This window comes from Sebastes umbrosus, chromosome 9 (assembly GCF_015220745.1).
Source record: "Sebastes umbrosus isolate fSebUmb1 chromosome 9, fSebUmb1.pri, whole genome shotgun sequence".
In the NCBI taxonomy this organism is placed as follows: domain Eukaryota; kingdom Metazoa; phylum Chordata; class Actinopteri; order Perciformes; family Sebastidae; genus Sebastes; species Sebastes umbrosus.
Genome location: NC_051277.1, coordinates 20993240 through 21020228, shown reverse-complemented (window position 1 = coordinate 21020228; position 26989 = coordinate 20993240). Strand labels below are relative to the sequence as shown.

Here is a 26989-nt window from a genome sequence, read left to right as displayed (position 1 = left end):
TTAAAAAAAACGTTTTAAAAAATGAATCAGTTGACAGTTATATTATTGGTGACATTATTATTTTTATTATTATATTGGGACACAGACATTACACAACATCAGTCAAATTCATTTTCGCACAGTGAGCTTAAATATAGGAAAATGTTCTACTCCAGCCTTATTATTAACAGAAGTGCAAAATGAATATCCACATACAGTATAATTTAAATGTATAAATATATATTTTATAGAAATATTAAACATTTATCTTCAAACATTCTTTGCTGAGAATCTTAAGTGTACATCAAGACATTGTGAGCTACAAATGGTTATTTTCATTGCCAAGACATCCACAGTTAAAAACACATACACAACCGGCAATACACACACTTTCACCAAGTCTTTCACACATTGCTCATAAAGTGTAACTGAGCTTGTTGAATGGAAATGGGGAGCTGAAGAAGTCAATCTTGTGGCTCTCTGAAGGAGAGAAATTAGGTACGAGACAATCACACCATAGAGCTTTTCACTCTGTCAAAGATCTGTCGGACTTTTACTGCAGGGACACAGCCCTCCCTCACAATGGTGATGGTTCCTGTGGAAAGAGTGAGATAGGCTTGAGTTAGAAAGTGCCTGTGAAAACACACACAAAAAAAGGGAGAACGTAAAGGGAATATTTCTGCATTTTACCTTCGTCAATCTTTAGGCAGTTGACCACGGTGGAAGCAACAACTTCATTTGAGTCCCCATCGCACAGAACCCCTTGGATCTTGTGTCCCAGTCGACTGTGGCAAAAAAAGATGGTAGGAGAGTGTGTGTGAGTGAATGCGCATGTAGTTCCTATCCATTAGCAATATACTATAATGACACATTTATCACTCTGCTACACAAGACACACTGAGATTAATCTGCTGTAAAAGGACATTCAAGTTCTGTGAAGAGACACTTACTTGATGACCATGGTGTGGTGGGTGCTGTCTGGCTCTCCGCTGGGATTGGCTGACGTAATAGCAAGGGGTCCGGTGATGTCACATAGGTGGCCAGTCACCGTGTGGTCCGGGACGCGGATCATGATGCTGTCCTTTGTGCCAACACGGTCATAAGCTGGTCCCACTCCTACACAAGATGAATTAAAAGGTGAGGTGAATACTGATGATTGATATTAATAAGATGAAACAGATGTTAACTGAATCCAGTAACGGAGCAGTTTACCTAGTTTGAACAGCCAGTCTCCTTTGCTGACGATGCAGCTGATGCCTCCTGGATACACATTCCTCATAAACTCCCAGAGCAGAGGGCTGAAGGGAGGCTTGGCTGCTACCAGCTGCTCCACATTAGAGATGCAAATGCAGATGGGCTTCTCTGCTGGTCTGTCCTGGACGAGGTCACAGATGACAGGTTGAGGAGTTTCACATCAAAGGCAAAATGTTGATATTGGATTTAATTATCTGTGTCATATTACACTTCAAAATGATACCAGCATGTTTTTCATTCTTACTTTAATATTGTAGATGTTCTCTATAGCTTGAGGATTTTTACAGGAGGCAGCCAGGGCATACACAGTGTCTGTGGGAATCCCACACACCACTCCTTCCTCGAGAAGGCCAGCGATCTTCAGGAGACCACTGGTGAGTCGTGAATAAGTCACAAGACAGGGGAACTCTGGAGCAGACTCCTGCTTCACTTCCTCCTGAGACTGGTCACAGAGGAAGGGACATTTTCATAAAACGAAAAGGAAAGAATATGACAGACCATTGTAGAGTTAGCAGAGTAATGCAAAAGGAGTGATTAATTGGTTACCTTTATTAAGGGAGGGCCCATAGGCAGCAGTCTTTGTGAGAAGATGCAGTTCACCAGTGACGCCAGAGCTCCATATATACAAATTGTTGAAAGTAGTGCAAGCATGGCAACTGTAAAGAAAATGGTGTCACAATGTTTCAATAACAATATTTTTTTACTAGGGCTGTCAAAGTTAACACGTTAATAATGTGTTCATGCAAATTCGTTTTAACTCCACTAATTTCTTTAACGCATTAACTCAACTTGCAATTTTTCAGGTTGTAGCGGGTTCAGTTTTAAGGCTAAAGTAAAGATACTTGTATCATATGAAACTAAAAGATTCAGTGGTACCAACCATGTCATACTAGCTTATTGGGAAGGAGGCTAAATAACACTCCAAACCTGCACACAATTTTGGCGAGGAAAAACTGGAATGGCAATTTTCAAAGGGGTCCCTTGATCTCTGACCTCAAGATATGTGAATGAAAATGGGTTCTATGGATACCCACGAGTCTCCCCTTTACAGACATGCCCACTTTATGATAATCACATGCAGTTTTGGGCAAGTCATAATCAAGTCAGCACACTGACACAACTGACAGCTGTTGTTGTGACCATGTTAGGATTTGAGCATATTTTTATGCTAAATGCAGTACCTGTGAGGGTTTCTGGACAATATTTGTCATTGTTTTGTGTTGTTATTTGATTTCCAATAATAAATATATACATACATTTGCATAAAGCAAGCATATTTGCCCACTCCCATGTTGATAAGAGTATTAAATACTTGACAGATCTCCCTTTAAGGTACATTTTGAGCAGATTGAAAATGTGTGATTAATTTGCGCTTAAATATTTTAATCAATTGACAGCCCTAATTCTTTTATACAGATATGGTTTTGATTTCTAAATTTAAAAACCTCAAACAAATATCCAGAAATAGGCTTTGGGCATACTTACTTTCTAGTTCATATGGCAGTCGCTGCAGAGTCGAAAGCAAGAAACAGACCAGAACAACCTCCATGACTGCTGTTAGAAACAGCAAAACCAGGTTCCTATAGGCAGCTGACATAGACAATGGAAGAATGAAAACAAGCTTAAAAACAAACAAATTAATTACATTTATTTCAATTCTATAAAGCAAATAATCTTGTAGGCCTTACCAATCAGCATAAGGAAAGCATTAATAACCAGGAGAGCGATGGCTCCTGCTGTAAAACCGTAGGCTGCCTCTGTGGAAAACTGAAGCAGGTTACCTAGAAAAGAAAAACAAGGGATCAGAATTTTGTGTAATTCAGTCACAAAAGTCTCTATTTAAACATGTGTTTGTACTGATATACCTGCAAATCTAAACCAGGTCCAGGTTGCCCATACTGCTACATAGATGGATGGGATGACTGACCCAAAACGGCCACCTCCTGTGACTTGCAGCCGGCTGACATAGGTCTGGATGATGGCTCCAGAGATGAGGACCCAAGGGACAGTCAGATGAAGGAAGGCAGGATTCGTACTGGATGACCTTGCATGGAGAGCAGAGAGAGCTGCAACCCCATTTGAAAGGTAGAACAGGGCGTCTGAAGCCTGGTCAGTTTGGGCCAGCGCCTCCTGGTCTCCCTGCTCAGCCCTGCAGCACCTTAACACCTTCTTCAATTGGTCAGAGGAGATGGGCTGTGGTCCTACAGGGATTAGAGACTTCTCTGCTATGGTGTTGATAAGACGTGAGAAAGTACCATACAGGGAGGCTGCGGTGAACAGGGAGCAAGCTATACCAAAGAAGATGTAGTATCCCTGGAGAGGAATCTGGGGGATTGTTGAGAGTGTGAGCAGGACAAACAGCATGTTGTGGATCAGCTCCAGGACATCAGTGTTCAGGCTTCCCACGCAGAGCACCAAGCCTGCCACCACAAAGAACCAATCTCCCACCATTGTGTCCCTCCCTGAGACCACTTTACTGTCCTCCACAACCAGAGCAGATACCACAAACTCCTCCCAAGCCTTGATCAGCCAATATGTGGCATGAAGACCAAACTTAGTGGTGTGGTAGCAGTCTTGGCGTAGATGGGCGTAGTAGCTGGAGAACAGCTGGGCAGCTGTGATGATTGAGACCCATGCAGCTCCTACGCTAAAGGACTTCATGTACCCAAAGCTGTAGAAAGCAAAGATGAAGGGGGCAACAGTGTCACAGAAGAAACCCAAGGCCATGGGCTCTGCGTATTTTGTGTTTTTCTTCTTCTCTTGGCCAATGCTCTGGGCGCTTGCTGAGTTAGTGGTCCCTAGCAGGAGAACATTAAAGAGGGGGGTGCCGAAGCCTTTGAGGACTAGACGTTGAGTCAGACCTTTGACAAGCAGAGCAGCTGAACCGTAGATGGCAAAAATCAGAATGAGCAACTCGAGAACCCCAGAGACCACAAGGGCCCAGGAGCTCGCTACCAGACCCACTGCTTCAAAAACTAAGGTGGCTGTAATGGCCCCAAAAACAAACGGCATGATGTAGTTGACCGTGGCAGAGCAGAAGGCTAAGACAAAGGACAGAAGGATATAGGGGACCAGACCAGCGATGGCTGACTCTTTTATGGACAGGAACAAATGGGAAACTGGGATCTCTGTGCTGGCATTCAGAGACATGTTGCTTATCATGTTAGAGGACAGGGACAAATTGTTCATCACCTGATGTGGCATAAATGCTGTTGTAGGAGTTTCAGCCAAGGCACCAAAGTAGATTCGGGTGGCACCATAACTGCCCCAAAGAGCAGCATACCCAATGAAGGCAGTGCCACTCAGGTGATCATATTTTCTGAAAGAAAGCAGTCCGGCCACCAGTTGGCATATACCACCAATCAGGATGAGATGAACACCTGTTAAAAAAAACATGGAATTTAAACTACGACAAGACAATTTTACTGTATATTACTTTTTATTATATCATTTTTAAAGTTTTACCTGCAAGTATGTTCTCCACCCCGACTGGTGCATTGCCAGTGTGTGCTGTATTGAAGTTCTGTAGAAGTACGAGGAATGCACTGATCCCATTGGATAACATGCCTAACACTCCTGGTTCACCATAGAAACTGGCTGGAAATCCATCTGATGTTGCCATCGTATCTTTGTTGTTAAGCTGCAGTTCCACTGAAATAATGAAACAAATGACATGAATGTATGTACATTTTTTCCATTAAGTAAGTATGTTGTGCAATACCAAATGCAGAAATACAAATTGAGAATACTGTCTTATTCTTGGTTGATTGACTGAAACTATTTATTCGCCAAAGTGGAATAGTATCACTATGTTGCTAAAATATAGATGCAATGCAGCATCCAAGGAGTCCAAAGAGTTTGGTTCTGTTGACCAATCACTGAGTGGGCCGGCTTGACCAAGAAGAGCAGACTGGGCTTTTCGGGGTGGCAGGAGCTCAAACAGAGTGTTTCAGACAGAGGGTGAAAAGAGGTGCTGAAGCACAGCCGGATTGAGGAAAATAAAGCGTTTTTTGAATATTAAAGCATTTGAACATGTTCTAGTAGAAACCCAAAATACAAGTATGCTCCTGAAAATATGCATAATATGTATCTTTAAGTAGCATAAATATACTGTAAAGCCCAGAGGATAAACTGTTAAGTCCTAGAAACTCAGTTAAGTCAAATTGAAGTTCTACACTCTTTTCTGTCTTGTCTCCCTAAACACTTACAGAAACCTGAGAGTCTCTGGCCCTGCCCTGTCTGTCATTACGGTGCTGATCCAATGTAACAAGAGACACAGAAGAGTAGCTGTATTCAACTTTCCTACTCTAATGACTGGAAAGCAACCGGTATCAGCATAAGTAAGCATTTTATGCTAAACTAACAGACTGATATTTACTGATATTTACCCAAAAGACAGGTACTGTTATATATTTTCAGAGTTGTAATTTTGGTATTCTTTGTTAATTTTTTAAATATCTCAATAAGAACTTTGTTCTGCCATTGAGCACATTTCAACTAACTGCAGATATTTAGCTCATGTGAAAATCAATCATCACCATCAGTTTATTATGTAGCATTTTAAAGGTTACATGTAATAAAGTGTTTGTACTAGAAAATAAAGTCTTACCTGTTGAAGACGCTCAGAGAGATGAACTGCTGAGTTGTTCTAGGCAGGGATGAAAGTCTGTCATAAATAAGGCCTCCCTGCATGTAGGTGGAGTTCATGAAAATTCCCCCACACAATCAGTCATCAGCCACCTGAGAGGTGACATCACTGTTTTTCACCTTGAACAATAAAGCACCAGCCCTTCCTCCTCCTCTTCTTCTGAGAAATGAAGATGATGATGATGATGATGATGATGATGTGACGATCATCATGGAACTTTCTCCGTTTAATCTTTGGTATGGATATGCCGGTCCTTCCCTGTTCCTTCCAGCTCAGTATCAGTAGCCATTGTGAGTCCTGGACTATATAAGGCAGGCACCCTGTCAATCTGAAAAGCATCAGCATCCTTGCAACAACCTGTTGGCTGCAAACTTACTGCATCTAAGAGAAAGAAAAAAGAAGAACAACAACTGACTGAAGCCATGATCTCCACATTAAAGGTAAAGATTTAAAGATATTTTACAGGCCTATTTCTGATTAATAGGGATCTATATAATTTTGTTCAGGCTTGAGTAAGACAAATAGATTGCTGGGTATGCTTAAAACTGTTTAACTTCATCCAGTCCAGTGTAGGATTTAGTACAAAAATCACAATATAGCGTGAACTGTGCAGGTGTTTTTTTGCTGGGGGGAATTTAACAGAGCTTTTGTTAAATGTTGAGCAAATTACACATACTGTACCACACCTGTTACACCAGCACAATAGCTCTTTCAAAAGAGGCACACAGACTCAGTAATATTCATTATAGTGATGCCAAATTGTCAATATCCACTAAAAGGAGATCTGAAAAAAACATTTTATAGTAATACAATAAAGTGATTTACAGGTGTAAGTTAAGATACTCTTTGTCCTGCAGAAAACCATTAGACCAGTGTGGGCTGCCAGAGGACTGCATACGTCTGTGGTGGAAGGTAAACTTAACTACATCCTCTTTGTTTCTCTGGTTCAGTCATTACAAACAGTTTTACTTGTAGACAAACAAACTAAACAGTTCTCCTTTACTTACTCCTGACCTTATTTGTGCTCGCTACATTCCTTGGTCTTTCCCTTCTTGTAGTCTCGAAGCTCCCAGCCCCTGAAGACACAGTCACAGCCAGCTATGGGAAGTTCATCAATGAAGTAAAGCCCCGGCACTTGTCCTCCGTGGTGCTCCACCGCAGCAAAAGGATGGTGCTGGACAGCATTGGAGTCGGTCTGATTGGCAGCACAACAGACGTGTTTGAGCTGGCCCTGCAGCACTGCCAGGTGAGGCGGAGAGGAAAGAAAAAAATACCATAAGGTCCTATCTGATATGAGGCAATAAGGCAGATGAAAGCAATTGCTTGACCTTATGCAAACAGTAGTCGTAAGTCAGTGCAACAGCTGTGTGTGGACAGACAAGATGAGTTAAAAAAAAATCCCAGGTTATTATTATACTGAATTTCATCTTGGAACAGGCAGGGTTTTTTTAATGTCTGGTGACCTTTTCAACTGAAGAGTGATATGCCAGAGACTTTTAAAGTTCACTTTATACATGTGATGACACAATTTGTGACTGTAAACTGGTGTATTAAAAATGTCCTTGAGACAACTCCCTGTGTTTACCTGTCTCCGTCTTTTCCCCTTCAGCTCATGTATGCTCCCGATGACATCAGCTCTGTGTACGGACGCAGGGGCACCAGGCTGTCCCCGACACTGGCAGCTTTCGTCAATGGAGTGGCTGTGAGTATAAATAGTTGGAACAGATGGGTCACCATTGTCCCCAGTGCACCTCAGATGCACTTAACCCATAACCACAACCAAACTACAGCTATTTTATTCTCAGCTATGGTACCGTGTGGGCAGCCAACCGTAAGAGGGGTTGATGAAAATGTTGAATTTACCCCACATTACCATTCTCTGGAAATTTCCAACATTATAGCTACCAAATCACATTACTTTTAGTACATAGTGCAGCTGCCCCTAAAAAGTACGTACTGTTGCATGCAGTATGTATGCAATTGGGACATACTACTTGGTCATAACATTGCGCCTTGAACTCTGACCTTCTTGCTCATATATCTGCTGTGCAGAGGATTGTAGGTCAGAATAGCCAGAAAAGCATGCTGGCTTGCATACTGCAAAATGCGATGGTATTAATGGTATTTTTGGCGTACTGCATTTGGCATACTATGTATTGAGACATACTAAATATTTTTCTGGCATACTAAATAGTATGGTAGTTTGGGTATTGGAACGCACTGTCTGCAAATATTGCTTGGCCTCCATTCATAAAAAGCCTTCGGGATGTTAAGCTCATTTCCGCAATATGCATTTGCCTAAAGTGGCAAAGGGATTATTTTTTTGGCCACAGTGAGCGTTAACCGAGAAAGGAGATGAATTGCATCATTTAAACACAGTGTTCACAAAGAGCTACTGCATTATTTCATTTCAGTAAATCTATGTACTATTATTCATAATGATTTGGTTGTTTGCTGCAGACTCACTCCATGGACTTTGATGATACGTGGCACCCTGCCACTCATCCCTCCGGAGCGGTCCTTCCTGCTGTGTTAGCACTCACTGACATGATGCCTGCTAACAGCAAACCTAGTGGCCTGGATTTCCTGCTGGCGTTCAACGTCGGCATTGAGATCCAGGGCAGATTGATGAGGTTCTCTAATGAGGCCTGCAACATCCCCAAGAGGTGAGCGCCTCAGAGCGTGAGTCAAATTGGACATAGATACTGTAATTTATGATCTAATAGCATCATTGAAGTAGGTTTTATTCTTTACTGGGTCATTACAGTGATGATTTAATAGATATAAAGCCAGATTTGTGTTGAGGAGTTTTGATTTGTACCACAACGTATTCACAGGAGTCTAAAGAGATCCATATTTGACTCTGCTGTGTGGTTTACAAGGAGGCCTGTGCAGTGTCATGTGCAGCCTCTTACTGGTGTCAATGAGCTGTGAAAGGCGTGTTATTATGTTCATCTCAAGGACAGCAGAGGCTCTGTGGGTAGTGTTAGCACAATTAGCCATGTGGAGGAGAATATCACACAGGACTCCATTTGGCAAGTGTTTACACCAAGTCAAATGACTCACCACATTATTTGCTTGTTTATCAAATACTAAAATGACTAAAAACCTATTTCCTTTAACACCCCTGAAATAAGCTGTCTCTGCACACAGAAGCTCTAACCATAATGATGGAGAGCACCCATTTAAAATGCTTCCGACGAGTAAATAGTTCCAAAACACCAGACCAAAGTCTCTTTCTGTCTTTCTCTTCACCAGGTTTCACCCTCCCAGTGTGGTGGGGACCATGGGAAGTGCAGCCGCCTGTGCTCGCCTGTTGTCTTTGGACCCCTCCCGGTGCAGTCATGCCTTGGCTATAGCTTCTTCTCTATCTGGAGCCCCAATGGCTAATGCTGCCACTCAGTCTAAGCCCCTCCACATCGGTAATGCGTCACGTTTGGGGCTGGAGGCTGCTCTGCTGGCCTCCAGAGGCCTAGAGGCAAGTCCCCTGGTCCTGGATGCTGTCGCCGGTGTGGCTGGCTTCAATGCTTTTTATGAAGACTACGTGCCGCAGCCTTTAGAATCACCCGATGACGACGGCCATATGTTCCTGCTAGAGGAGCAGGACATGGGCTTCAAGCGCTTCCCCGCCCATCTGGGGATGCACTGGGTGGCAGATGCTGCAGCCTCAGTCCATAAGCTTCTTGTGGGGTTTGGCCCTGGCACCGTCTCCCCATCTCAAGTCCAAGACATCCTTCTCAGAGTCCCCAAATCAAAGTACATCGACAGGCCTTTCGCTGACTCTGAGCACGAGGCACGCCACTCCTTCCAATTCAATGCTTGCAGCGCTCTCTTGGATGGGGAGGTGACTGTGCAGTCCTTCACACCCGCTGCCTTGAGGCGCCCAGACCTGCTCGCTCTGCTGAGCCGTGTTCACGTAGAGCATCCCCAAGACAACCCAGCTAATTTCAACAGCATGTATGGCGAAGTGCAGGTGACACTCGTCGGGGGTGACATTCTGAAGGGACGCTGTGACACCTTCTATGGTCACTGGCGCAACCCGCTGACCAATGAGAGCCTGAGGAAGAAGTTCAGGAACAACGCAGGGGTGGTGCTTCCCTTTGAGAAGGTAGAGAGGCTGATTGATGTGGTGGAGGAGCTGGACAGACTTGGGGACTGCACGGCCCTTCTCTCGCAGCTGCAATGAACACTCACAGACACAATGATAGCAGAACAGAAATGATTGTACATAAATGCATTAAAAGACATTTTTACTAAATATTTACAATAAAATGTATTTAAAATGACACATTTGTACAAATCAATGCTTAAGAATATTACTTGTTTATATACCTATTACACTTAAGTTGTAAAATGTGATCTAGTTACATTGCAAAAGGAAAATGAAGGAAGATTTATGTATGTATTTATTAGGTTTATTATGTATTTATACTATCAGATATCAACATTACACATGTATGAAGTGTTGCATATTTCTGTACTTTAAACTGTTTTGTGCCCAAAAAAAATGGATTGTTAAATGTTAATTTAGAATAATATGCAAAAGCTTGGAAACATGTCAATACAACAGAATTTCTTCTTTGACATTCCAACATTTCATTACACAAATGTTGCATTTCTGTTTGTGTGTTTAATAAAATTACAAAAAAAAACACTGTCTGAGAAATTACATTTTTAACAGAAGAAAACTGTGTGAGAAAATTTGAATGTGTTCCCTTTGCCTAAAAAAAATATTCATATTTCTTCCTGTTATTAACACACCACAGTTACAGTATGTCCTGAATTCCCCCCCGGGGATTAATAAAGGTTCATCTTATCTTATCTTATTTAAACACACATTGAAAATGAAAGCAAGATAGTAAGTTGTCAGAGAAAATTCAACAAACTGTATTTCCCTAAAAGAAAAGATTCTATAGAGAACATTAATGACAGATGAGGTCACAAAGTAGAGCACATTACTATGTCAAAGCTTAATCTCTTCCAGTAAATCATTTAAAACCAAGTGGACGTCCGCAGTCGTCTTTTCACGATAAACCTTCCTTTGTCCTTCAATTGAAACAAGCAGGACATTTTCAGAGTAAGAAAGGTCAACAAGTAACTGCTATGCATACAAAACTCCCATAAAGGTGCTTTTCTTTTTCAAGATACATTTGGAGCGCAAACAAAAACGAGCAGGCGTCTTTTCAAATGTGGAGCAGTGCTGGGAAAAGAGGGCTGTTTTCCTCATTCCAGTAATAAGTCTACACAGGAGGAAATGGTCTTGGAGACATGTAAGCTCTGTTCCATGCACCTGCCCACCTCATGTCCAGCATGGGACACAGGGAAACCAACATTTCTTAGCCCTGTCTGGGCAGGCCTGTGTGTGTGTTGGATGAATCCACAAAGAAATGATTTGCAAAGTCTTAATAAGGGTCAACCAAGTACTAAAGAAAAAGGCCACATTAAGTTTATTATCAAAGTGAATAGAAGAACAGTCTTAAAGCAGCCCTACAAAGGTTCAGAATACAGCAGAATAGCATGCACTGTTTGACAATCTTGGAAAGAAACTAAGTCATTTACAGTTGTAATTTATTAACTTTGGTCTCATCGTACAGAGAGAGGCCCACCCAACGTTTTGTGTGTTATTTAACACAATTTTCTTCGTAATTCAACCTGATATATTCATTATGTTTGGGAAATGCCAGGGAGCTATAAAACTTAAAAGTTCTGTAACATTTTGAAATGATGGACCCACAATTAGGATCAGCAGGGTAAAAGAGGTTAGAGTAATTTAAGGGATAAAGCCAGACGAGGTGTCCATTATCAGGAATTAATGGACGACAGGGAGGGGTTGCCTCTACAAAGTCCATTAACATCTGATTGTGGTAACCTCGCAGAGCATTATCCCACTTACACCATGGTCATTTGCCAAAGAAAAAAACCTTAAGACCATTAATTTATATCTTCATGCGTTTTGCAATCAAAATCTAAAGTTTTTCACAAGCTATAACTCTTTTTTTCCCTGGTAACACCTGGGGGTCTGCTAATACCTAGAACAATCATTACCATCTCATAAGGTTCTAATGCAATGGAAACATCATTCACTTCTCCAGTAAATATGACAAACCTTAGATACGACTTGGCAACGGGAGATATTTTTGTAGTCCGCTTGAATAAAATAAGATTGAAATTCAGTTACAGTAGCACAAAGACAGCAATAGTACAGACAAATGGAGAAAGTGAAATAATTAATAATTAGAGCTATAAAAAAACTAAACTAAAATAAGAATAGAATAAAAAATGGAAAAAACTATAGAAGAACATATGGTCTGGTTAAAGTGACTGTAGTGATTATCAGCAGCAGTCAGCTAGTCTAGGTTAACAGTGTACACCAGACTGATGATATGACTAAATAATGGAAATTAGTGTTTGCCTGTATTAATATTGAGATGCAATATAAATATACTATAGAATATGATGCAGAAATTAGAACATATTAACATAATATAGTATAATACTATACATTTTGATGGCATGGGATATGAGATGTAGTATGAGGCTGTGTTGAATACTCGATTCTGATTGGTCAATCACGGTGTTCTGCGGTCTGTAATTTCTGTATAATGGACAGTTGAGATTGAGGTCCTGCTTCTCACTCTTTCTCCCTCTTCTCATGTGAGGATGGCAGCGTTACCTCTGTACCCTTTTTGTTCATGAAATACTGTCTGCAACAATAAATGGCTTAAGAAACCACATTAAAAACAATATGAAAAGTTAATGGCAAAGTCTAATATGATATGATGAAGAGATATTTAAAGAAAAGCAGAAATAACAGAGCATTGGGTACATGGAAGAACCTTTTAGTTTCTGCTGAAAAAGCAATTGTCCTTATAAGTGTTCAGTTTCTCTTCACAAAGTAAGTACATCAGGTGTTGTATTTTTCACTTTTTATTCCAAATTAAGAGTGCCAAAACAGCCTTTTCTGTGCATACTTAAAATAGCAACCACTGGTCAGGAGAACTACACAGGAACAGAGCCTCTGCACAGCCAACTGATGTTATCAAGTCTGAAAATAGTGCATGTGTTGTTGAATTACAGTAATGTTGGTCCAAAACTTCATAGCTGAAAAAACTCCAACTGTACAAATTGGGCCGAGCAGACAGAGTTGGGTGCATTCACAAACAAGGCAAAAGAAGTCTCAAGAAGATCCCTCTAATGTTGACTCATTATAGTTTGACACTTCAATGAGATTGTGGTCTGGATCTCTGAAGTAAAGAGAGGTGATGGGCCCCACAGCTCCGCTCCGTTCCACTGGACCCTCCTCGATCTCAACCCCACAATCCTGCAGAGACAACAGAAACTGACACTGAGCATTTCAGTGGCATCTTAATCCCAAAATGGTAAGGAAATGTGACACGCAAAGATGAAGTGGTTTTAAAAGAAACGGGTGAACGACCTTCAGATGTGCAGCTACTGTAGCCAGGGAGGTTTTGGTGATGAGGCACAGATCTGCAGAGCCTGAGGTTGGATGCTCGGCTTTGGGCTCAAACTCCTGTCCCAGCTGGTGAAGGTTAAACTTCTGCTGCCCAAAACCCAGGGCCTTACGGTTTCCCTTGAAAATGCAGAGATGGCATGTGTGGGTGTTGAGAAGTGTGTGAAAGCTCAAGGTCCCTCATAAATGACTGAGTGGAGAGGGCTGCTATCAGCTGAAAAACAGTCAAAGCCTGCCATCTAGTGGATGTGCTCTCAAACCAAAAGCAAAAGTATTTAAGAGTATTTCACTTTTCCTGAAATATGTATAAATCATCATTAAACCTTTAAGGCATTAGTATGTTCGTTCTGGGTCTCGAACTCACAACCTCAGACACCACGGGCAAGTCACTATCTTGGTGAGCTTACTGCCCGGGGGGGAACTACCACTTCACACTATGAATTAATAATATGACGGAGGTAATCTCCAGGGTTGCATGTACAGGCAGATTTCAAACTAGTGTCAAAAATTCAGTTTTCAGGACAAATATTCTGAGAATTTGCATACTTCATCTAGACAACACAAGTAATTTATTTTAAAAAATATTGATGTGACAAACTGATTTAAAATGCTTGATTTCCATCAACTTCAATGGTTCACATGATAGAATTTTTTTTTTAAAAAGTAGTTTTTGAGATAAAATTCAGAAATTTACCATCCTACATCTACCAAAATGTTGTCATTTGTTTTCATGAGCATTAAAGCTTTATTTAGTGTGACTTTGCAGTAGCTGTGTTCATTACTGTTACCCAGTCTGAAGATGCATCGTAGCAAATTTGGTGTCAATTGAGCAAAACATGTGGGAAGAGATAGGTTTAACAAGTTTTAGGACTGGACATAATGTGCAAATTTTGGTTTATTTTCATGCATGGGAAGGCAGATTTCATAGGAAGAATAAAAATATTGACAAAAACAAGAGGTACCTACCAGGCCCCATAAAAATGCATTTACTGTGCAGCACCTTGCATACCTTGAAAGTGATGACCTCCATGCCAAGGACTGAGGTATAAAAGTTGATGGTGTCTGGCACACTTTTCACGGTCAGAACCAGATGATCCAGACGGCTCACTTCAACTGGACAGGTTCTTTTGAATCTGACGAATCCAGGTGTTTGGATGGAGACAGCCTACAAGAAATAAGACAACTTTTTTTATTTTTATTATTTAACCAGGTTAGTCCCATTGAGATTAAGAACCTCTTTTCCAAGGGAGACCTGGCCAAGACGGTCAGCAGCAAGAACACAAAGTTGCAGACTCAAATAGAGATCAAATACAATTCACAAACACTAAAAGCACTCAAATTTGCATTAAAATAACTATCTAAAGACAAATGGGGGGACAAAAAAGGAACTTTTCTGGGAGTCAGCTGTACAACAAGGGGGCTAAAAACATTGGCATGCCATAGAGTCTGCTTCTAAAGCCTTCAATTTAGATTTAAAAATATTTAATGATACCAGCTCTTGATTTTTAGGTCATTTTGGAGCCCTAGAATAAAGTCTAGGGATAAAAAAAACAACTTAATGTTGACATGAACATAAAGTAATGTAATTAAATGCATCAACAGCGCCGCTGCGTGGTGAAAAGCAGCTACAGCATCCTGTGAGCATCTGAGAGGTGGAATCATTACAGCTGTGGATGGAATTCTCCTGTAGTTATACCGATTAGCAAAAAGATGATGTAGCCTAGCAACGGCAAAAGCATGATGTAGCCTAGCAACGACTTAGCTGATGCTATGGCTAACACCATAAACATAAACGTCCTCGACTGTAAATGTACTAGCCTACATTTAGCTACAATTACTTCAGTCCGTACAAAGTATAAGACGCAGTAAGTGTTTAGGGAGAGTAACGTTAGAGGTTAGCTAGCTAAACTAACAGATATACAAATCATTTACCTTGAAACTGTTCCTCTGAAAGTACAACAGACTTCTCCCGACTGTCCGAAGCGCCATCCTCGCAGTAGTCTGATGACACAGGTACTTCCTTGTTGTTCCGCCTCAGTGGACTGTGGACTAGCTGCAACACAACACTGTTCACAGCACCGAGGGACGACTAAACAATGACACCTTTCCTAAACTAAAAGTGTCGTCTACTTTTGTCTGTCTCTAGCAAAGATCACTCATGAACATGCAACATATTCTCTTTTTTATCTGCAAGTTGGGAATTAAATGGGGATTTTTCACAAATCCTACCAGCAGGGGGTGGTAGTAGTAGTAACACTTCTTCTCCCAAGCACAAGTGGCCAAATGCATCATAATAAATTATTACACATATTTAGTATAATGTGATATATATGGAGCACAATGGGAACACCAACCATCCTCTTTCACACCATTATTCGAAGTCATAAGGGTCAATATTCAAGGAGCATGTGATAAATTACATTTTAAAAAAGCCCAAGTGGTAAGGGGAAATGTCAGATCAAAACAAACATTGAAATAAAAGTATTTCTAGAATGTTTAATATACACTCACCGGCCACTTTATTAGGCACACCTGTTCAATTGCTTGCTAACACAAATAGCTAATCAGCCAATCACATGGCAGCAACTCAATGCATTTAGGCATCTAGACGTGGTGAAGACGACTTGCTGAAGTTCAAACCGAGCATCAGAATGGGGAAGAAAGGGGATTTAAGTGACTTTGAACGTGGCATGGTTGTTGGTGCCAGACGGGCTGGTCTGAGTATTTCAAAAACTGCTGATCAACTCTAATTTTCACGCACAACCATCTCTAGGGTTTACAGAGAATGGTCCGAAAAGAGAAAATATCCAGTGAGCGGCAGTTGTGTGGACGGAAATGCCTTGTTGATGTCAGAGGTCAGAGGAGAATGGGCAGAGTGGTTCGAGATGATAGAAAGGCAACAGTAACTCAAATAACCACTCGTTACAACCAAGGTATGCAGAATACCATCTCTGAACGCACAACATGTAGAACCTTAAAGCAGATGGGCTACAGCAGCAGAAGACCACCCGGTACTAGCAAGGTGTACCTAATAAAGTGGCCGGTGAGTGTATATGGTAATAGTAATAATATCTAATAATGTGTGCACCTGACTGCAGAATAAAATTACCCAACAGCACAGTGAGTGTACAGAATGCATACCTGCAATGCATTTTGTAGCATAACAACTTGTTTAATTCAGCGGTTAGTTTCATTTTAACACCCAGTTAACATACTGCACTGGGTGACACAGAACAAGGCCAAAACTAAAGAATGGCCAAAGAGGGAACATACATTTCATTTACATGTTTATGGTATTCAACAATGACAACGTCTTGCGTTCAAACTTTTATGTCCCACAAAGGGGAAGTAATAATTGTGGCAAAGACATCAAACAGTGGAACAAGAAACATGACAGGATGGCATTAATAGTGATGCCCTTTTCTTACTTTAGTCAGTGTTCCTGTTCATCAACAGTGCTATTAAAACCTACATAACTTCTAAATAAAATAAAATAACTTCAACACATTTTAAAAAAGGTAATAAGTCTTCATTTAAGATTTTTGCCATTAACAACAGTTTTTAACAATAGCATACATTTATATCATGGTTTGTATTTCCCTACTTTCACTTTAGCATGTATTGCACACTGATATGGAGCATCTGCTCATGGGGCAGAAGGAGGGCACAGTGGGTGAGCCTCTTGACTTCCTACTGGAGCCTCGCTAAGTCAGAAGGACAATGATGTGAACTGGTAACTGTCTGACACTCGAACCTTTGGATTAATAACTTAAATTGTCACTTGTACACTGAGGTGGACCTCCAGGTAAAGAGATCTGGCTTGACTTGACATTTCACTGTTTGTCAATTTCTGGTCATTCCAATCTATGCCAATATAGTCTTTGATAACTTAATTCATCGGTCATAATTAAAGACAATCCAGTATGTTAGTGGAAAAATTAAGAATCAGACCAGTAGCTAATGGATGACAGGGCAAATGAGTGTGAAATCATTGTTGTACATTAAAAAGTGAACATCCTTTTACATTTGGGGGGAAAAAAGCAAGTATATTAAATTTTTTGACATGTCATGCCTGTTAGAGTATTTTTGAGGTGGGAAAATTCACATGCCAACAACTTGAAATCAACCCAATATCTACTACCAATATTGAGACATCCCTAATTTCCGGTATGAATACTACTCAATCATTTATAATGATCAAGAAAATAAAGATGCTATATGATTCCAAAATAAACTTATACTTTGCTTAAGTAGCCTAGTTGGATTCATCTTTCCCTTATGTCTGTACAACATTCTATTTTTTAAACAATTCATCACACAGAGTTTTCATGGTATATGCCACTCCAAAACAGTAGTTTGTTTCTTTCAGGTGAACAAAAAGGGAGAGTAAAAGTCACTGTCAATGGCAAGCCAATTAATGTCCTACATCCTTTGGACATAAACTCTAAATAATTCTGCTGTGTACACTGATGCCACTTATTTGTTTAAATTTAGGGATGCTCTGATATAGAGTAATAGCGGCCAACACGACCCTAATCTTCATGAGATAATTTACAATTCAAAACCAATTCACTAATACAAAGTATGATTCAAAATTATTTTTACAAGCTTATTTACAGCTAATACTTTGAACTGGTGTAACTAAGAACTGTACCAATACCCAACTTCCGGTGTGTAAGGCGCCATTTAGGAGTTAATACAAAAGAGCAGATGGGCCTGAACTACCTGCAGGTGTGCAGCATTTATAACCAGGGGATTCTTTAAGAGATGCCGGTCTGCTTGTTTGCATGGCTAGACGCAATGCAACAAACTGCTTGGTCACTACAGGTTGATTCAAACAGCATGCATTGCTTGTGCCTAACTTTGGACTGCAATAATAAGTGTCTTACTAGAGACGGAATATGTCCCAATGTCACTGTATGGAGCACCCCAAATCAAACCTGTGACTGCATTATGATCAAACTCACAAATGGTATGAAGGAAATACATTTCAACAGTGGAGACACATTTCCTCAAAGCCTCTTATGGACTTGGGGTATTAGATTACTTAGGTTGAGACTAAGGGCCTGCAGTCTTTTATAAGCTACACCACACTCTCTCGGTTGGCCGATACCAAGACAGCCCTGCGGCAGATTGGGCAAGTGGAGTTTTCGGATAGCCAGCGATCAATGCAGTGCACATGGTACTCATGAGAGCAGGGCAGCTTACGTAGCTTATTACCTTCTGCATATTCTGTTATGCAGACACTGCAAGTCTTCAAGGCATCACTCTCACCAAAGTTGCGCATTGAGAGGTTGTCAATCTGCTCTTTGGTCAGCCCTTGGGGCTGGTCCTCGTCATCATCATTTAGGAGGAAGAAGTGGGCAAGCCGCAGGAAGGGCAGCGAGCTGGGCTCCTCTAGGCTGATAGGTGGTCTAGGTCGAGCCCTGCCCCCAGAGGCGGGTGGAGCAGCGGCAAGGCCCTCATCAATATCAGTCTCAGCAGTCCTTGCTCTGACTCCTGTAGCCACCGGTGGTTCATCAACATCAGCGACAGGAGCAGCAGCAGCAGCAGGAGGAGCAGCATCTGGGTTGTTGAGGGCTTCAGCCAGATCCGCAGGTGTGCTGGCTCCACGATTTGAATCTGAAGAATCAGAGTCTGAATCCATGAGGTAGCCGAGTTCACCAAAACCAGTCATAATCTGCCTAATCATAGATTGGAGAGCCATTGAGGTTGCTTCTCCCAAACCTGCATCAGAGATTCTTCGGATAGGGATGCGAATAGTGCTGACATAGGTCCTCACACCAGCACGCTCAGAGCGTGAGAAAGTCCTACGAAATCCACCACGCTCACTCTCATAAAGAAATGTGTTGTTTGAGTTCTGGGAGCGTGAGCGGGTACGGCTAGCAATGCTGTCTCTTTGGCGATATTCGCCTGGACGCACACGACGCACCTGGAGATCAAGCATAATAGTAGGGGGACGGCGCCCTGCTGCGCCACCTTCTCCCCCAGCAGCTTCTCCTTCCTGAGATCCCACATTTTGGGCCTCTGGGGCCGTTTCTGCACCAGCCCTAGATGGCTGAACATCACTGTCAGCAGTGCTTTGCCTAGAAAGAACATGTTGTCGTGTCCGAGAACTGCCCTCCACTTGAGGCACAGGGGGAGCATTGGTGGCAGAGTTGAGGCCTTGAGAGCTGTGAGCATGACGGGGATTAGGGAGACCATCCAGCTGATCCAGGTTGAGAGGGGAGCGGCTCCTGGCAGTGCGGGCCCTAGTCCTGCGTAGTTCTGGACTGCGGCTCCGAGCTCTTCTTTGTCCTCTGCGTGGAGATGGAGAAAGTGGGGGTTGTACCAGCAGGGCAGCAGGTGAGCTGGGAGGTTCTCCTAAAATATCTTGTGAAACAACTTCTTCTAGTTCAGGCTCTGGTTCTGGCTCCACTATGACAGCCAATTCCTCTACAACTGGTTCTTCCACCACTTCCGTCTCCATGGGCACCTGTGGTTCAACATTGGGCACCTGTGGTTCGGCATTGGGCACCTGTGGTTCGGCATTTGACACCGGTGGTTCGGCATTTGACACCGGTGGTTCGGCATTTGCCACCGGTGGTTCGGCATTTGTCACCTGTGGTTCAGGATCTGCAACCGGTGGTTCGGCATTTGCCACCAGTGGTTCGGAATTTGCCACCAGTGGTTCTGCGGTTGCCACCAGTGGTTCTGCATTTGCCACCAGTGGTTCTGCGGTTGCCACCAGTGGTTCTGCGGTTGCCACCAGTGGTTCTGCATTTGCCACCAGTGGTTCTGCATTTGCAACCACTTCTTGACCCTCTAGAGTCTCCTCTGGGGACTCCTCTGGAGACTCCTCTGGAGATTCCTGCTCCCCTTCAGCAGCTGCCTGCTGTTCAGCCAGGTTGCGATTCACACTGATTTCCAGACTGAAGCGAAAATCGCCACTGTTTGGGTTGGTTTGGCTTACAGCTCGCCATGACTGGTTTCCACGATGACCAGTTCTGGTTGTGTTGCCTGTGCGCCTCACTGTGTTCAGCCAGTCTAAGAGACTATCACCATTGGCAGGATCCTCAGAGTTTTCTGGTGGTTCTGAAAATCAAAACAAGTGACAAATCATATATTGAATTTGACAGTAAATCCCAGAGTCAACAAAAACAACAACAAAAAAGGCAAACATACCAACTGGATCTTCTCCACCTTCTGTACTGGGAGCACTAGTGCTGTTATTCTGCTGTTCTGGACCATCCTTGATTTGCTGAAGTCTACTAAACAGCTCATCCTCTGTCACCTCTCCTGAAAGATACATTACAAAACAAAACAGTCTGTTATTAAAAAAGAAAAAAAAATTGTTTTCAGTTCACGAAGGTTATTAAAATTCCTCTTCTCTAGTCTAGCCACCAATGTAAATTGGGAGAAAGACATTGCAGTTGCTGGGAGGAATTAAAAGATTAACTCGCTACAACAAAGAACAAACAATTTCGGATTTAATTCATAGTATGATAGTAGTTTAATTCATATATAATTCATTTGATCTGGGTAAACAGATCCATTTGGATATTCAGAATTAGGCTTCATTTCTGATTAAGACATGTGGGTTATGCTGATAATATTCAGGTTTTAGGAGCATTATTTGGACAAGTATGTAGTGCATTCGGAATATGCGTCTTAATTGGGGTTTTTACCGCAGTTTGCGACACACAGACCCTTCTTGTTTAAGGTCAGCTCTGTGTGTCAGTCTGTTCGCATGCATAGCCGTAAAAAGAATATTTACACTAATTTTCACAGAGGACCGGTTGAGAACTTCGTCACTTGGTGAAACGACAATCACCTGAAGCTCAATATCTGTAAAACCAAGGAGCTTGTTGTGGATCCAGGGAGAGGAAGTGAAGAGGGTGGACTCATATAAGTACTTTGGGGTCCAAATCAATAAAAAAATTGGACTGGACTCACAACACTAAAGCTCCCTTCAGGAAGAGACAGAGCAGACTGTTCTTCCTGAGGAGACTCAGATTCTTCAGTGTGTGCTCCTGCAGATCTTCTATCAGTCTGTAGCAGCCAGTGCTCTGTTCTTCATGGTGGTATGCTGGAGAGGTGGCATCAAGGCTTGGAGGTCAGTAGTCTCAACAAGCTGTTAAAGGAAGGCCAGCTAGGTGATCAGGCTTGAACTGGACAGTGTGGAGGCAGTGGCAGAGAGGAGGACGAGAGACAAAATCAAAGCTATCTTGGATAACCCTTCACCCTCTCTACAAAGAGCTGTGGCAGATTGGCAGCTCGTTGCAGAGAGAAGGATGCAGGACAAAAATCAAAGCCTGGGAGCTGTTCCTCATGCGAGTCGAGTGTCTACGGATAGAGGATGTTGTTTGCTGTACAGAATGTGAAGCCCCTCGAGGCATATTTTCGATTTGTGATATAGTAATAAAATTGATTTGACTTTGTTAAGCTTTATTGTTCTTGTTCTGCTGTACGTCTATTAGTTTGTAAGTTCATTGAATGAAACAAAAAAAAAAATCAAGTTCCTTGTATGTGCTCACTTGCTTGGCCAATAAAGCAGATTCTGATAGAACACAAAGTTGTAGCCGTGGCAGTAGACAATGTTTCAAATATGGAAGTTGGTGCAAAGAAGCTACAAATTTTAAAAGCGGGGGTAGAAGGAGAAGGTTTTGGGGGGCCTCCCCTCAACCAGCAATGGAGGCACTCTGTGCAACGCGCCACGGCTCTGTCATAAATAGATTAGGTGCGTATTTTTAGTGGAGCGGAGAGCCACTTCTGAAACGTGCTGCGGCACGTCTGGTGGAATCACAAGCATTGTCTCGATTGGCCGCGATCAGCTCGAGCGTACGCGTCGCAGTCGGAACACAGCGCAGCTGCGACCGGTGTCAAAGTATAGTCATAAATAGCACGGTTCGTACCAGGCTCAAAATCGAACCCACCAATGGTTATGTTCGCAGTCTTTCACTTGACGTTGCCCAATAAGAATTCAGAATCTCAACAAAAAACACCGTTGTCTAAAATCCGTATTGACAGGAAAGAAGTAGAGGAAAAAAATGGCAAAATCAGCTGAGACAATGCAGGCAGGGCATCAAGGCTAGACAGTCGCTGGTGAAATTCCTGACCTGCCTTTGAACACCAAATTGAAATCAGTTTTATCTTTAAGTCCAAGTGGATGTTTGTGCCAGATCTAATGCAATTCTCTCCAGGCGTTCCTGAGATATCACGTTCATGAGAATTGGACGGACGTGACCTTTAACCATCAAAAGTTTATCCGTGAGTCCAGGTGAACGTTTTTTTTGCAAAATTTGAAGAAATTCCCACAACACGTTCCTGAGATAGCACGTTCACGAGAATGGGACGGACGGACAACCTGAAAACATAATGCCTCTGGCCACAGCTGCCATTTTGAGTAAGCAACAGGGTATTAACAGGAGAGCACATAAAAGGACAATGGGGATTTAATTGTTGGATGAAAAGTAACAAATAAAGACGAAAACAAAAAAGTAAAACTTAACTCAAAATTACCTATATTACACACATACTTGGTAAGATCCATTGCTGGAAGTTTTTGAAAGGCAAAATGTATGATGTGTCTTGACCTGGTATCCTTTTAATTCACTCTGAATACCTGGAATTTAAGGAGTACTGATACCCAGCCCTATCTTTCTGTTGCTTAGTATTATACAAATATCAACATTTCCACAGTAAGAGATATTACGTTCACAAGACTACAGACTAGTGTAATTAGACTAGAGGTTTATTACCTGGGGTTCCCAAAAGATTGTTGTCTCTCATGAGACGATAGTCCTCATCACTGAGATTGTTGACAAACTGGTAGAAGGCCTCCTCCCTGTCCAGGCGGTCCAGCTGTCTTCTGCGCTGGGACTCTGGCTGGTCACTGCCACTCTGCTCTAAACTGTCAGACCCTTCCATTGATTCAGAAGGGAGGGAGGTTGAGGGATGCTCTCCAATCTTCAGCAAGATCCAGCTGCTGCAGCAACAAAAAAACAACTATAGTTTATTGACTCTAATAAGAATACTCATATTTTCCATGTATGAATTTTCCATTAATGAATCAAACAAATTGGTTGCAGCTGAAATCTAGAAGGCAATTTCACTGGATTCAGTTTATTTTCAATGTGTTTATTTTAATTGTCCTTCCTATTTGAAACAGTTTTTGGTTCCATGTAGATCTTCATATTCACTCAGACATATATGCAACATCCCTTTTTCTTTGTCCCAAGAATTTTCAAAGAAGTTGGACGCAGGTCATTCCAATACAAAGCTCCATCAGACTGGAATAATCTTCCTCTTTTTCTGAGATCTATTACCTCTTTCCGTTGCTTCAGGACATCTTTATTTTCTCATCTTAAAACAACCTGTTCATGTTTTTAATTTGCATGTACTTATGATCCTCAGTTTATTTGTGCTACATATAAACTGAAGACAAACTGTTGTAATTGTTCTTTATGCTGATGTAACTGATTTAAATATGGTCTTGTATAACTGCAGAGGGCTGATGGGGGTCTGGGTGGGAGATGGTGAGCGAGCTGTCTGTATGTGTATTTGCACAGTGTATGTTTGTTATGTAATGCTGTTTTGTCTGTATGTTTTTTTGTATTTGTGTCTATAGGACCCCCTCGAAAATTAGATGCTACATCTCAAGGGGCTATCCTATCCTTTCAATAAATTCAAAATGATATTTAGAATAGGATTAAGCAACAGGGATTTACCACCAAAGGCTCATGAAATGTCTTATTTCCACTCTTGTTAGCTATGGTGAAGCTATGATGAATCAGTGTATTATTACCTAAAACTGTCTCTGGTGTTACTATCAACCTGGGAAATTGTAATCAAGGAAAAAACTTGGGTCAAAACACAATGCAACATATTTGGAAACATCGACCCCAGTAGCTAATGTTAGCATGGTTAACTGACATGCTAAGTTACTATATGAACACAACACTCAGCTAACTGAGCAAATGAGTTGATCCTAACATCAACGTACTGTTCCCGAACAAAATAGAAAATGTGGCTGTTTAAGTAGCTACAAATAATGTGGAAAATGTGTATTTCTAAGTCATATGCAACAGGGATTTATCACCAAAAGGCTCATGAAATGTCTTATTTCCACTCTTGTTAGCTATGGTGACAGTTCACACTGTCCCTTTAAAACAGTGAAAATCTACAAAGGACTACAATAAAGTATAGATATATTAAAAGGTATTATATTGCATATCATATTATGCACATCTTAACTCAGTGACTACAAATCTGGACATTTATCATTCCTATGTGTGATTAATTTCTTCATAAGATGGTGAAGCTATGATGAATCAGTGTATTATTACTTAACACTGTCTCTGGTATTACTATCAACCTGGGAAATTGTAATCAAGGAAAAAAAACTGGAGTCAAAACACACAATGCAACATATTTGGAAACATCGACCCCAGTAGCTAATGCTAGGATGGTTTACATCCATTGACATACAAAGCAAACATGACATGCTAAGTTACTATATAAACACAAACACTCAGCTAACTGAGCAAATGTCAACGTACTGTTGCCGAACAATATAGAACATGTGGCTGTTTAAGTAGCTACAAATAACGTGGAAAAATGTGTATTTCTAAGTCATATGCAACAGGGATTTACCACCAAAAGGCTCATGAAATGTCTTATTTCCACTCTTGTTAGCTATGGTGACAGTTCACACTGTCCCTTTAAAACAGTGAAAATCTACAAAAGACTAGAACTACAATAAAGTATAGATATATTAAAAGGTATTATATTATATTGCATATTATATTATGCACATCTTAACTCAGTGACTACAAAATGTGACTACAAATCTGAACATTTATCATTCCTATGTGTGATTAATTTCTTCATAAGATGGTGAAGCTATGATGAATCAGTGTATTATTACTTAACACTGTCTCTGGTATTACTATCAACCTGGGGAATTGTAATCAAGGAAAAAAAAACTGGAGTCAAAACACACAATGCAACATATTTGGAAACATCGACCCCAATAGCTAATGCTAGGATGGTTTACATCCACTGACATACAAAGCAAACATGACATGCTAAGTTACTATATAAACACAAACACAAATGTCAACGTACTGTTGCCGAACAATATAGAACATGTGGCTGTTTAAGTAGCTACAAATAACGTGGAAAAATGTGTATTTCTAAGTCATATGCAACAGGGATTTACCACCAAAAGACTCATGAAATGTCTTATTTCCACTCTTGTTAGCTATGAAGCTATGATGAATCAGTGTATTATTACCTAAACCTGTCTCTGGTGTTACTATCAACCTGGGAAATTGTAAATCAAGGAAAAAAACTCGGGTCAAAACACACAATGCAACATATTTGTAAACATCCACTCCAGTAGCTTTGTGTATTTCTAAGTCATATGAGAAGTAGCTCATGTTAGCATTGGTTTACATACAAAGCAAACATGACATGCTAAGTTACCACATAAACACAGCACTAGCTGACTGAGCAAATGAGTTCATCCTAACATCAACGCACTGTTCAGGAACAAAACAGAAAACGTGTCTGTTTAAGTAGCTGCAGATGAAGTGTGAAACGTGTATAGTGTGTTTGTAAGTCATGAGCAGAAAGCAGTGGTCAAAGTCGAAGATAAAAACAAAATGGCATCATCTAGCTTAACTTAGCTCACGTTAGCTTAGCTGGCATTAAACACGGCTTCAACCACAGTTAGATACAAAGAAAGACTATCTTTGTGTTGTACGTGAAGCAAACAACTGGTGCTGTAGGGTTTGTGATGTATAATGTGTGTAGTCAAGTTTCCTCGATGACCAAACAAACCCGGTTGAGCTTCCACTGAGCTAATGCTAGTTAGCTTAGCTAATGCTAACTTAGCTTAGACTACTTCATGATAACTCAGTTAACCACCTTGACTTACTTGTGAAGAACACGTGTTATGAAGCGTGATGTGGACTATGTAGTTTAATGTTTAAGTGTACAAACACGTTAGCATTAACTCGACGTCAACCCAGTGACGTTCACAGCTAACGAGCTAACATGAGCTAGCTGATGAAAGTAAAAGGTAATATAAACAGTCTGTCATTAACTCAGTGTTGTATTTACCTGTTCAATGATGTGAGTAGCAGTGTAATCGTACTTCCAAAGTGTTCTTTTAATCTTCTCTCAGAGACGCTCGGGTGTTTAAAGCTAAAGTGCGATTTCAGGTTTCCATTTTCTTTCTTTTAGGAGCTACAATGATCTTCCGGAAACTGAACACACGTGGGTGATTCCTACCCCGAGCTTAACCTCCAAGGTAGACACGAGCACTGCAACAACAACACGGGTTTAAATGGACAATAACACAGATGACTTTCTGCTGAATTACATTGTCATTCTATTTGCACAAATCCAAGTATATGAAAGTGAAACCTACACTTTGCTAATGTATATAGCCTAATATCTAGGCTATTCTATGTTTGTAATTTAGATATAATGTGTTTCATTCTGAGTTTCTTTCTTACATAAAAAGCCCTTAAAGTCATAATATAATTTTACATATTTTATCTGTTCTTGTTCTGTATGCACCTTGTCATTTTACTCTAATGCAATGATCTATGTTGTTTGTAAATTTGAATTTGTTCAATAAAAATTAA

The 26989-nt window shown here is 41.1% G+C and overlaps 4 protein-coding genes across 7 annotated transcripts; 1 reads left to right on the top strand and 3 right to left on the bottom strand.

The window, feature by feature from the left end:
• Window positions 1-42: 42 nt before the first annotated feature.
• Window positions 43-7029, bottom strand: si:ch211-153b23.3. 2 transcript variants are annotated; one of them, XM_037781208.1, is made up of 13 exons: window positions 6889-7025; window positions 6001-6262; window positions 5843-5881; window positions 4699-4884; window positions 3099-4613; window positions 2922-3014; window positions 2719-2823; window positions 1780-1889; window positions 1478-1675; window positions 1192-1354; window positions 930-1095; window positions 670-764; window positions 43-574 (listed from the first exon to the last, which is right to left on the bottom strand). In XM_037781208.1, the coding sequence occupies exons 4-13, from the start codon at window positions 4853-4855 to the stop codon at window positions 489-491; spliced, it is 2688 nt and encodes an 895-aa protein (XP_037637136.1). In that variant the 5' UTR covers window positions 4856-4884; window positions 5843-5881; window positions 6001-6262; window positions 6889-7025; the 3' UTR covers window positions 43-488. The 2 variants fall into 2 exon arrangements, with proteins under 2 accessions (XP_037637136.1, XP_037637135.1); XM_037781207.1 differs by having other exon boundaries at window positions 5843-6262; window positions 6896-7029.
• Window positions 6134-10533, top strand: irg1l (immunoresponsive gene 1, like). The gene is made up of 6 exons (XM_037781209.1): window positions 6134-6321; window positions 6739-6793; window positions 6940-7127; window positions 7491-7583; window positions 8342-8547; window positions 9140-10533. The coding sequence occupies exons 1-6, from the start codon at window positions 6304-6306 to the stop codon at window positions 10065-10067; spliced, it is 1488 nt and encodes a 495-aa protein (XP_037637137.1). The 5' UTR covers window positions 6134-6303; the 3' UTR covers window positions 10068-10533.
• Window positions 10534-12790: 2257 nt separating this feature from the next.
• glod5 (glyoxalase domain containing 5) lies at window positions 12791-18710 on the bottom strand. Of its 3 annotated transcripts, none has more exons than XM_037779710.1 (5): window positions 18573-18710; window positions 15285-15441; window positions 14362-14517; window positions 13317-13472; window positions 12791-13202 (listed from the first exon to the last, which is right to left on the bottom strand). In XM_037779710.1, the coding sequence occupies exons 2-5, from the start codon at window positions 15339-15341 to the stop codon at window positions 13059-13061; spliced, it is 513 nt and encodes a 170-aa protein (XP_037635638.1). In that variant the 5' UTR covers window positions 15342-15441; window positions 18573-18710; the 3' UTR covers window positions 12791-13058. The 3 variants fall into 3 exon arrangements, with proteins under 3 accessions (XP_037635638.1, XP_037635639.1, XP_037635637.1); XM_037779711.1 differs by lacking the exon at window positions 18573-18710 and adding an exon at window positions 15707-15800; XM_037779709.1 differs by lacking the exon at window positions 18573-18710 and adding an exon at window positions 15582-15731.
• Window positions 16474-26658, bottom strand: rlim (ring finger protein, LIM domain interacting). Its single transcript, XM_037779708.1, has 4 exons — window positions 26460-26658; window positions 23093-23319; window positions 20517-20630; window positions 16474-20426 (listed from the first exon to the last, which is right to left on the bottom strand). Exons 2-4 carry the CDS (start codon window positions 23259-23261, stop codon window positions 18436-18438), a joined length of 2274 nt encoding a protein of 757 aa, XP_037635636.1. The 5' UTR covers window positions 23262-23319; window positions 26460-26658; the 3' UTR covers window positions 16474-18435.
• Between the last annotated feature and the right edge of the window lie 331 nt (window positions 26659-26989).

Excerpts from the sequence above, each read along its gene's own strand:
- glod5 (XM_037779710.1), bottom strand. The coding sequence starts at position 15,341 with ATGGCGCTTCGGACAGTCGGGAGAAGTCTGTTGTACTTTCAGAGGAAC. Across the intron at positions 13,473-14,361 it reads TGGAGGTCATCACTTTCAAG|GGAAACCGTAAGGCCCTGGG; the intron begins GTATGCAAGGTG and ends TGCATTTTCAAG. Across the intron at positions 13,203-13,316 it reads CAGTAGCTGCACATCTGAAG|GATTGTGGGGTTGAGATCGA; the intron begins GTCGTTCACCCG and ends TTGTCTCTGCAG.
- rlim (XM_037779708.1), bottom strand. The coding sequence starts at position 23,261 with ATGGAAGGGTCTGACAGTTTAGAGCAGAGTGGCAGTGACCAGCCAGAG. Across the intron at positions 20,631-23,092 it reads CAATCTTTTGGGAACCCCAG|GAGAGGTGACAGAGGATGAG; the intron begins GTAATAAACCTC and ends TGTATCTTTCAG. Across the intron at positions 20,427-20,516 it reads AGGTGGAGAAGATCCAGTTG|AACCACCAGAAAACTCTGAG; the intron begins GTATGTTTGCCT and ends TTTGATTTTCAG.
- si:ch211-153b23.3 (XM_037781207.1), bottom strand. The coding sequence starts at position 4,855 with ATGGCAACATCAGATGGATTTCCAGCCAGTTTCTATGGTGAACCAGGA. Across the intron at positions 1,676-1,779 it reads TGGGCCCTCCCTTAATAAAG|TCTCAGGAGGAAGTGAAGCA; the intron begins GTAACCAATTAA and ends CTCTGTGACCAG. Across the intron at positions 765-929 it reads CACCACACCATGGTCATCAA|TCGACTGGGACACAAGATCC; the intron begins GTAAGTGTCTCT and ends TTTTTGCCACAG.
- irg1l (XM_037781209.1), top strand. Across the intron at positions 6,794-6,939 it reads GCATACGTCTGTGGTGGAAG|TCTCGAAGCTCCCAGCCCCT; the intron begins GTAAACTTAACT and ends CCCTTCTTGTAG. Across the intron at positions 8,548-9,139 it reads GCCTGCAACATCCCCAAGAG|GTTTCACCCTCCCAGTGTGG; the intron begins GTGAGCGCCTCA and ends TCTCTTCACCAG.